An 11850-nucleotide genomic window follows, 5' to 3' on the forward strand; every position below is an offset into this window, starting at 1 on the left:
TTTTTTGTCACTACAATGACAATGGCTGGTGTAGTTAATCTCTTTATGTCCAATTGCACTTTCAACCTAGTCGTTCTGTGACAGGCAGATGCCACTGAGCATGTTCAGAGATGAGCTTCCACGTTTACATGCTGAGAGCAATAAACTTCTCCCACATGAGTAATTCAGTGGCTCAGTTTGCCCCAGTTATATTACGCTGTTATTTAAAAAGCTGGATTTTCATCCATATCTTGTTGAAATGCAGTCTTTTCACTTTATTTGAAGAACAACGTTATGAAATGGAAGTTTTGGCTAAAATTTTTCTCTTGCTTTCTTTGTCATTTTACCCGTTCTTTTCATTTTGTTTTCTAGACACTGAGTAATGTGAATCAGTTTGATATTCCTGAAATTTATAGGATGGCAGAATCTGATTACTGACTGATGAACTGATGATATATAAAAAATAAAAAAAAATGTCCTTAACTCACCTGCTTGGATGCTGGGGAGCAGCAGAGCTGCGAGGAACATGGCACATGTCTTCATCTCTCTCAGCCTGTAGCTGACCAACTTCATACTTGATGCCTTCAAAGGTTGCGTCAGACCTCCCAGTGGGCTTCAGATGAGGTTTCAGAGTGGGAAGTGCCAAGTGCACAGAGGGAGGCCACCTGGGGCACCTAGGAAATCATATTGAAATGCAGAAAAATCAGCAGGACATGTAGAAATAGAAAATTCTGAAGGACTCCCTGGTGTACAAGTGTGGCAAGTGGGCTGTCATATTTCTGGACAGCCATGTCACACAATGGATGAGTCTTTCAGAACAGTAGCTTTAATTGCTGGTTTTAGGTCTATCTTCTAAGAGATTATGACAGCAGATATTACTTTATGTAGGGAGACACATACCTAACCACAGCAACATCACACAGGTTGGCCAAAAGTGTACATAACTGTTTTGTTATTTTGATATTTGGCCTTTTCAACTTTGACCTTGTTTGTCAGTGGCCTTTAAGTACTGTACCTTTAACTACTGTACTAGTGACCATATAACTTGATAGCAGTCTGTTACGACAAAATATGGACAACCCTCATCTCGCTTTCAGAGTTTCCAGAACTGTAAAACACCATCTTAAAATTATACCAAAATCTTGGCAAGGTGACTTTTTAATGACAGAATAGGGCTATCGGGTTTAACTTACAAATAGTCTTTGCTAGGCTTCAAATTTCCCAACACCTTCTGGCTTGCCAATTACAGTCTTGAGTTCAGTCTGTGTTGTGTCGTATTGTGTTTTTTGCCTTTCTAGTCTCTCATACCAGACCGGAGAGGCCGTTCTGTGGTCAATTAGCTGTCATCTCACCACAGAGATGCAAAAGTCATCAGTATCATCTGCACTACTCTGCACTGTCATGAACAAGTACAGGTAATGCTGATTTCCCATTGCGTCTTTTCCATGTACAGTAACAACAGACCATCCTCATTTTAGATGTGTGACTTGTATGTAATATGAGTGGAAAGATATTACACTTTTATAGTTAGCTTTCAACATCATACAAGAGTGTTCACTTCTAATATAATTCTATCTTTTTGTTGTAACCACAATTTTAGCAAATAATGCAACAGATTTACATCATTTCCTATTCCTGTCAAATTTCAAAATTTTCTAAATTCAAAAAACCATTTTGAGTGACGTTACATCACAGTCGAGCCTTACTATGAACAGCAGTAAGATAACAGGAGTAAAGAATATTGAAAGGACACATTTTGTTATTTTGGTCTCAGTTCTGACTTAGTCTTGAGTCTGTTTGGACTTGGTGTCGTCTCGACTTGAAGACAACACTTAATACAAGTTGTCTTGACTACAGCCTTGCAGTCAAGCATGAGTCTCTTACAAGCATAAAAATTTAAATATAAAAAAATCTGTAAAACACATTTTGCATTTATAGTTACTCATTTACTCATTTAATGACAACAATGTTTACTGCAGATTAATTCAGGAAATGTTGTCCTGTTTTGTGGAGATTCTCCAGCCATTGCATGACCTTCAGAAAACTGGCTAAATCGCTGTGAACTATGCAGCATCCCGATGCCGGCTTTGATTAGATTTAATTAGCTCATGATGCCATGTGGAGAGCTCTGTGAGAGGCTGTGGGCTTAAGGAAAACTATAATAATTAATCCTAATTTATTTTATCATTTAATTAGCTTGCTGTGACAATGGGTGACAGGGTCTGAGGGAGTTTCCCTGTGCAGTCAGCTGTAGTACACTGGCCTATTTACCATGCATGTAGTTACACTGTTCACACTAGTGCTGACTTAATGAGCCAGACTGTGCCTTATATTTAATTCAGTTTGTTTGCTGGACTTTATGCTGCTAATGCTGCTAATGCTGCTTGTCCCTCTCTGATTCTTGCCAACACATTTGATCTCTGTCCAGACATCTACTCTTTAAGTCAAGTGTGTGCATATGTCGATCTGGCTGTGTGTATATGTACTGTATGTGTGCACACTCACAGGTCACATCAGTATAATAATCACTGGGAGACATTTCACCAAGGTAATCTCCTCTGCAGATTGGAGTCATATGATCATCTCGTCTAGCGGCAGATTAATCCCTGAGCTTTAGCGGAAACCAAAGAAAATGAAATATTCCATTTCTTTTTGCTGGCAAAGTGCCTGTTTTAGCAAATACGTAACTTGTGGTGGTCACAGTTACCATAGATTTTAAGACTTTAGCAGCAAAATTATCATTTCAAATCACTGCGTTTATTTAATTATATTATAAATCTTTATAAATCTTCTGTTTAAAGAGGAATTCTGATGGTGGAGAGGTTTCGAGCAGTCTGGGCCCTACAGGAAACCACAGCCTCTTGGAAAACTAGTTTAATTTCACGATATTTTCATTCATCAAAACTGTCCAACTTAGTGATTGTGGTAAGAGAACTGTTGTCATCATAAGTTTTACAGAGCACTACTATTACTACATGGACAGTGCAGGCTGTAAACAATTATACACTAAACAACAAATACCATATCTCTCATTCTGTCCTCGAGACTAAATCAGATCAAACTAGCAAATGTTTTTTTAATAGAGCGCATTACTCCACCAAGGCCAGTGTTAACATACTCCAGACTAAAGAGGGAAAATTCATAGTAAATGATCCGTATCTACCCCAAAATTTAAAGAATCCTTTCCGGGCCCATGCCCCATCTTACCACCAAGTTCGGTGCAAATTGGCTCAGTACTTTTTGCATAAATCCTGCTGACAAATGAACAAACAAACCAACAAAGAGACACGAGTGACTTTTTAACCTCCTTGGTGGAGGTAATAAAACAGATGATTGTAGATGCCTATCTGCCAGAGATCAGAGAATGTACGTAAATGGTAGTATTCTGTACTTTGCTCACTCTGCTCCCCACAGAAAAATATGGTGAATTCCCAGGTCTAAATCATTATCTTGATGAGTATAAAGAGCAAGTAGTAATAAACTGTGGTCTGTCCCTAAAATCTCGTGTTAGATAAAATAAGTAAGACTTAAATATCACCTTGCTCTCAGTAACTGAAAAATAACACACTATGATACTGTGTACGATGTGAAAAACAAACAAGAGACATCAGACCATTCTCATGGATAAATGTTTATTCCATCAAAAACATGGCTGCCAGCTGGAAAATCTAAACCGACTGCTTCCGTTTCCTAATTAATTAATGAATGAAGAAAATATGACGTAGATCATCAGCACCTCAGTATGGCGACAAAACAGCAACATGTCACGGGATGATCCTGAAAGAACAAAAACAAACTTCAGATATCACAATTGTGTTGTGCCATCAAAACATGATGCAATTTCAGATCCACTTTAGATATTCTCATCGTAAAAAATTATTAGGTATATTTTTAGTTTGACCAGGTTTATGGATTTATGTTTTATAAAGCTGCTAAATGTCCAAAGTAACCACTGATTTTGTACATTGATGAATGTGAAACACTTTGAACCTTTAGTGCAGTGATTGTTAGACTGCATTTATTTCTACGACTGAGATCTAGATTTTGTAAATTCCAAGAGGAACTGGAGTTACCCATACATTTGGTGGTGTGGAAGCAAATGTGAGAATGATTACAAGGCTGTTTTCGAGGTACCTGTGCTGGTATTTCCATTGATGCATTATGAATGTGATTGTCCCATGTGTTGGCTCACGGGTTTCCTTATCAGGGCCAAAAGGCTCCTGATTTGGCAGTGAAAACTGGTTCAATGCATGTGTTTCAGGCTCACAGTTTTCAGTGCAGCCTCAGAGGAATACACTATACATTTTTGACCATTGTAGTGAAAACATACTGTTGGTCTTTTAATCATGGAAACCTAAAAAACTCAATAAGAGAAAAACAAATATCCAGACAACTATAGATAACAAGAAACATATTATTATATTTTAACGATGAACTTTGAGCTTAATTTTTTTTTAGTGATCTAAGACATCAAGAAAAAGTACTTTTTGAATTGTTTAATGGCGTCTGACATTGCATTTGAAGCAGTGTTCGACAATTTTTGTAACTTTCTAAAGCAGACAATCTGCTCATCCACTTTATGCCCACTTTATGTATCGAGTGGCGACAGTAGGTACGGTCAGTGATGGTGAATAAAAATTGCACCATGGGGTAGACCCAGGACAGACTGGACAGATGACATATCCCTTCCAGCCTGGGAATGTCCCAGGATGCGTAAGGAAAAGCTTAAGGATGTAGCTAGGCAGTCAAACGTATCCATTTTCTGCCAAATTGTCCATAAATTGGATTAACAGATGCATTTATATTCAACACTAACAGGTTCTGTTCCAAACTCATATCAATAGGTTTTCAGCTTAGATGTATGTTTTTTTGACTTCAGCTAAGTTTTTTCTTATTTATCCATGACCAAATCCCTCTCTCAACACATTGTCTAAATTGCCTATACCTAACCTCTTCATGAGGTAAATGCTGTGTATTTGTTTTACGGTCCTGTAATTACCAATATATGGTGGAGAAGAGATGTTATGATGATTAACAGAGACAAAGATGTGGAGTCCAGGGCTTTGGAAAATTGTGCATTTTTTACTCAGTTAGCCAAGAAAATAACTAGAAAATTAAACCCTGATGAAAATAATTGTTATTTGTAAATTTTATTGCCCCACATGGTGGTATAAATGCTGTTTCAAAGTGCTCTTGCTCATAGCTACTGCCCTTCTTATGATAGTCTTCCCAAATATGGTTGAGTACTTGAGTCAAATTTAAAGTAACTTTTGCTGAACAGAGGTCACTGCAGCCAAAAGAATCAATTACAGGACAATCTTTTGAAATAAAAAATATTGCTTAGCAGTAGCACAAGTAGAGAAGAGTCATAAGGTTAGCGAACTGACTCAGTGATGTCAGTAACAGAACAATATTTATGTAAGGCTTGCTAACAATCACTAACCTTAGTAACCATAAATTACTGGTCATACCTGACCAAGTAAGGACATAGCAGCAAAACCCTTATTACACTCAATTTGACAAGGATCTATTTTATAACTGCATTAACTGTTTAAATGTTTACTTGTGTAGTCTGTTTGTTAAAACATAGTATAGTCATGCTTTAAGAGGCCATTTAGTATGTTAATATACTCAATAAGATCATAGATATGCCATCCTTGAAATATATTTATGCTAATACTGTCAGAAGACTAAGAGTATAAATTCAAGATTTTATCAAAGTTCTAAATTTACCTGACCAGGAATTAGTATTAACTTTGGTTAGTATATGACTTTTTATGAGCCTTAATCAAACAACTGTCTTATTCTCTGAAACAATAAACAGAGAGATAATTCAATGTCAAAACTTGTCATTGTGTTTTCAGTTGTGCTGAATCCCCATAAAAGTAATCATAGAGACTCAGAGGCAACACAAGAGAAGTTCTGTTATCTCTAGCTATATGTCAAAGTACAGTCTTTCAAAGCAGTCTACCCATTAGAACACACTCCTTAACAACTGATATTTTGCCAAACAAAAGGAGGAGGAAGAATATATTCTGGTTTTCTTGTCTTGCTCTGGTGTTTCAGAGGGGATTTTAGAAAATGATCAAAAATTAATAGCAGGGATGAAATCCAGTTTCACATGCAAGATTTCAAATTCATCCAACTTGGTGTGGACATCACCGCAATCTGAAAGGCAATGGAGAACAGCTTTCAGTCATGACGCTGGCTTTCCTATTGTGGCCAATGTCTGCTCTCAAGTCTCCCTGCTCCAGTCCATAGCAGGGGGCTCACACTGCCAGTAGGGACGGATAACTTCCCATTCACATCCTCTGCTTTTCACCTTCAGCTCTCAAGCTACTGACTTAGAGTACACACATTCACACGCATTTGTGTGTGTGTTCATGTAGAGAAATTACATCTCTGACGGTGTCATATTCCAAAACAGTGAAATTCTTCAGTATACTATGGTGTAGAAAAAACAGTAGCATTGTGAAATCCATTGTAAATTCAGATTTATTAAGAATTAACACACAGGGCTGAAGCTTTACAGTAGCTTATGTGCCTCCAGGCCCTGCTGGTTATTGGACACTTTATGAGCTCAGAGCGACTGTGAAATTTCGAACACAAGCTGGCACTGCTCTGACAACGCTCACACACACTTCCTAAAAAATGAACTTCTGAGAGAAATGCCACTTTCGCCTACTGAACCACACTGCCGGCCGCACATATAGTAACACAGCAACACACACGCAAACACATTTAACAGCAAGTTAACTGAGGGTGCAGGATAATTTCAAAGATGTTTTTATGACTTCCACGGTAACAAAAACTTTGAATCAATGTCTTGCAGAAACAAGCATTAACTCTATGAATAGTGTGTAATAATATACTTCTAGGGAAGTGTTAGGTGGAGCTCTGTTAGCTGCATTAGCAGCAGCTCTCTTTGAGGTCTAGCTAAACACTGGCCATATGGAGGTGAAGAAAATCTGCTGACTTCACACACACAAACTTTTTCCAAGTACATTTTTGTCTGAATAAATGTTTTGATCCCTGTCTCGTCTACAGGAAGGCAATCCCATTACGGCCTCAGGAATGACATGCCATTGCTAAAGATTTTAATAGGCTTATACTGCATTCCACTGAAAGTGGGAAAGTCAGATATCCCAGATGATGGGATGTAGTTACCATCACTGTGTTGTTTCAGTAGTCCACTTCTCTCACCTGCCAGTGAGCTTCACCAGATGTGTGGAGCCAGTACTGATGCTCACGCTATCCCTGCATATCCTAACCCCTCTGTGCAGACCCACAAACAACTATTAAGGGTCACTAGAGCAGTGACAAGGGCACCCTTGTTCAATCTAGATACAGGCTGCCCTGTCCTATCGACGGAGGCTGTTGATGCCTGTAGTGTACACACTACTCAGTTGTGGAAAAAATCTACTGCCACCTCCTCTGCATGTTTTTCAGGTTAAAAAAAAAAAATCATTAAATTTTTTTTCCCTCTGCTTTTTTTGTAGTAAAGGTGCAAATATAACATGATAGGTCTCTATCAATAAACTAAATATGATTTCCAGCAGGGTTAGTACATTGTCAGTGCAGAAATTTAGATCCATCTGCCCAAAGTATTTTTACTGGAGTTTTTTTTGTTATACAACCATTATTATTATCGAAAGCATGATAACTCATTTCAGTATTAATTTTTTGCACCTGATGTTCATTTAGTTTTAGATTTTTTAGATCAAATTTTAGTCATTTGATTCTTGTTAGTTTTAGTCTAGTCTATAGAGATTTAAGTGTAGTTTTCGTCACTGACATGTTACTCTCATTTTTGTCATACACTTAGAATGGTTATGTCTTCAGAGCATTATGAGCTTACAGCCGTCGCCATCTTTGTGTACAGTACCATGGTTACAGGTGTCTCTCACAAGGTGTCCAAGTCACCCTGCTCTGCAGTAGTACAGACTGACTCACCTCAGTAAATCCAGTTAGCATTTTCAAACTCTGTTTGAACAGAACGACTCTGTCTAATCTAGTACTGTTTTTCCTGCTAACCTAGCACTGCTGCAGCTACCTGTGCTGTTCACTGTGGAGCAGTGAGTCATTCAGAAGCTGGATTCACTCACTTGTTCACTGAAATACTGTTCATTTTCTGGGTTTAGTTTAAGAAGAAAAATGTAATACATTCTGTCATAGTTCTCATTTTCAAAGCTTACCTTTGATTTAGATTTAGTCTTGCTTTCATTTTGAAAAATAGGTCGTGAACGAATATTTTTTGCCATAGTTTTCATTGACGCAATTAACCCTGATTAATTTTGACATAATGGTTTCTTTGTTAGATTAATATAAATGCAACTCTTCATCCCATTTGCCCAAGTCCATTAATTCATGTGCAATTTTTAATTTCACCTTTTTTTAAAAAACTTTTTTTAACCTTTATTATACAAATTATATACAGTGGACTGTATTTATAAAACACATTAGTCCAAAGAGCTTAACAATTTGCCTCTCATTCACCCATTCACACACGAACACACACCAGTGGCAGCAAGCTATTAACAAGTGCTAATTTCTTTGTCATTTTATTTCTGATACTTGAGTACAATTTATCGTTTGTTAGTAAATTGTACTGTGGTACCATCTACCATGCCTCTTATTCTATATTATGTTATGTAAATAATGCATTAATTTACTAACTTATACAATTTTAATGCTCTTTAATTCCCTGCTGCTGGAACATTTTCATTTGTCTTTGGTGATCAATCCCCTCATTTGCTGGGGCCCTAACTAGAATTTGATCCCTATTTTTCCTTTGTACATGTTTTGTTTGTCATAATTTCCTTTTTTTTATTTTGTAATACTGCTTAACTTTTATCAGGCATATTTCTTTTCTTTCCTTAAAAAAATTTAATTGAGAAGATCACTTTAAACTAAGATCTTCATGTAGTCTGGCTTGTTGCGTTATCTCTCAGTAGACTACATTTGTTATTCCACTAGAGCCATTTTTTGCTACAAGTTATGACAATTGCGAAAAAAGTCTTGATGGCAATAATGCACTTAGGGCCCCGCCAAAGCTTGGGCCAGCCCTAAAGCACACACAGACACAAACAAAGCAACTCAGCCCACAGTGCTAAAAATATGTATATTATTAGCAACAACCCGAGACTAGCAGTGACAACGGGTAATACGAATCACTCGACAGCCAGTCAGCCAGTTTTGATAACAGTCCAGCCGCCACACACATGCCGACAGACAGGAGGGGGTTGTTCAGGTATATATGTGTGTGTGTGTGTGTTCTTAGTGTGTGTGTGTGCGTGTGTGTATGAGTGTTTCTCTTTCCTGCAGAGCAGTCTGGATATGGTTGCAGGAAAATAACATTTGGTCACACACTGAACATGCTGTCCTCAACCTGATGCAGGCACACTTAACAAGGTTAGCATGAGCATGAAAACGTATGGCGAGACACAGACGAATGCACACTGTCACACAAGAATGCACACAACAAACACACACACACACACACACACACACACACACACACACACACACACACACACACACACACACACACACACACACACACACACACACACACAAACACACACACAGTAACATAGAGGGAACCTCACTGGAGGTACTGCCTGTCATACTGTCTGCTTTATACACACACAACAATATACAGGTCTATTTATTGGTGCATGCTCACACACATACACACAGACAATACAAAACATGTGGGGTCTAGTCTGGGCAAAAAGAAGACAAAAGCCATGTGTCACAAGTTTAACATGGTCTGTAGGTTCAATAATAGTTTGGTTAACACAACAGAAACGCATGATTCAGTATTTCCCATTCTCGGAAGAAACTTCAGTGTGTAAAATTGTGTGATGATACCATTATAGGCAAATGTCAAGTTAACACCAGTTAGATGTGGATTACATCTAGTTAAAAACCACTGGTGCTAAAGTCGTTGACAGGGAAGCTAACGTTGCTTTACTTATAGACGACAGTATTTCTAAAGTCTCGGTAACTGCCAGAGTGAGTCAAATAAAGCCAGGCAGTTTTCACAGTGATTTGAAATCGTTCATTCGAGAAAGGAATTTTCGTTTAGGAAAGGATTAAACCTTCATTTTGGCTAGGGGAACTTTGTCATCATGGTTAAATAACAACCATCGGACGTCAGTAAGAAACCGGGAACAACCTGCTCTCTCCTATGTTAAAGTCCGATGTTTTCTTGGCCCATCCATCCAACCCAATCCAATGCCTCCTGCCTCTGAGTCAAAAACAAGTCACCGGATTTCATCCTTTGCTCCCACCGGAAAAGAGACATAAATGCTACAGCCACAAGAGGGCTTTGACATTTGAACGTGAACACGTTACTTTTGGGGATTTACTGAAACGGTTGAGGGACGAACGTCTCTTTTTTGTTTATGCCTGTTGTGTGGCTGCCTCGCTGTTTCTCCTGAAAAAATGATCTTGATAAGATTAAAAAAAAAAAAGGTTTTTTTTTTTTACATGTGGTTTGTCTCTATCAAATTAAAACTGTTTCATTGGAATACATGGAATTAGGCATAATTTTTAGTGTAGAACACAACAGAGGTCTTAGACACCTACAGGCTACAAGGTAAGATCAGAGGCAGCAAGATGAGATTTGAGACTGACTGACAGGCCAACTTGCTCCCCTTTCAGCTTTCTGTCTCTCACTAATCCCTCTGTCGCTGCAATGGAATGATGAAATCTCTCAAGAGTTACATTAAAGAGGAGGAAGGGGAGAAATGACCTCATTAAAGCTGGCAGTATAGCATCAACAACAGCATGGAGTGTGATTCTCGGTGAGCCCTGCAGCCACGCTATGCGATGCCTGCACAGCACAGAGATTACAGCATCTGAAAATGTAAGTGTGATGAAACTGAAATACATGCAATGATGAAACTTATTTGATATTAGTGTTGGGGGGGTTGCTTTACAGGATATATTTTCTTTTTTTCTCCTGACTGTTTGAAAGTACCTTCAGTGTGTCAGTGTTGCTGTCAAGATGCTGAGTAGGGAGAAGAATAATGCAAGAAGATCAAAAACAATACAGGGAATCAAAAGAACTGTCTGTGAGGACAGGGGAGATTATACCATTGAAGTGGTGAGGTATTCAACACTGAAGATAAAACAAAATATATTAATGTGGCTAAAATTGGTACAAAGCTACTTACTTTTTAATCTATTAAAGGCCTACATTCAAATATTTTTCATTTCTGTCTGCACTGGAGCTAGAGCAATATAATGGCTCTGGCTTTCATTTTAGACAATATGCCCTCCTCAAAGACAACAGAAATGGACATAATCACACAGTCAGGAACGGACAGTAAAACCATGGAGGACCGAGAGACTACACAGGCTTTTGTTCCAAGCAAAGCTGACTGCACTGATGAGCACACCTTCCGACAGAGAAAAAAAGGAACTGCTCTGAGACATCACCCAATGGAGAGTGTGTCTACATTGCACAGTGCCACACCTCAAGATTTACATTTAATGCCAACGTACAGTGTCCGTGCAGACACAATACTTGTGTGTCACACACTACTGCATAAGGGACACGCTAATTGTGTGCCCCTTTTTTCAGCATTACAGAAAGGAAAGCTGTGGAGCTTGAAGTCTGTCACAGACCTGCATTTAATGTTCACCTTCTTGGTAACGACAGTGCTTCCATAAACTTAACCAGGTTTTTAGTTGCCGTGTCCCAACCATACCCTAAGCATAGTTTATTTTCCATAACTACAATCTTTGCCTAAAAAGGCATGAGTAGATATTGAGAAGGTAAAACTTCCTCAGAAACATTATTGAATTTAAACCAGAGTTTTTTCAGAACTGCCCAACATGAACGGTCATGTCTGATGATAG

The 11850-nt window shown here is 38.3% G+C and overlaps 1 protein-coding gene across 2 annotated transcripts in view; it reads right to left on the reverse strand.

Moving 5' to 3' along the window:
* Window positions 1-11850, reverse strand: part of LOC120788575 (cell migration inducing hyaluronidase 1) — a 174579-nt gene that overhangs the window by 102346 nt on the left and 60383 nt on the right. For both annotated transcript variants that reach the window (XM_040124443.1, XM_040124452.1), the window contains one exon: window positions 468-653. In XM_040124443.1, coding sequence (XP_039980377.1) covers window positions 468-552 — 85 coding nt within the window. In that variant the 5' untranslated portion in view covers window positions 553-653. The remainder of the gene's footprint in view (window positions 1-467; window positions 654-11850) is intronic.

The sequence above is a fragment of the Xiphias gladius genome, chromosome 1, assembly GCF_016859285.1.
Source record: "Xiphias gladius isolate SHS-SW01 ecotype Sanya breed wild chromosome 1, ASM1685928v1, whole genome shotgun sequence".
In the NCBI taxonomy this organism is placed as follows: Eukaryota; Metazoa; Chordata; class Actinopteri; order Istiophoriformes; family Xiphiidae; genus Xiphias; species Xiphias gladius.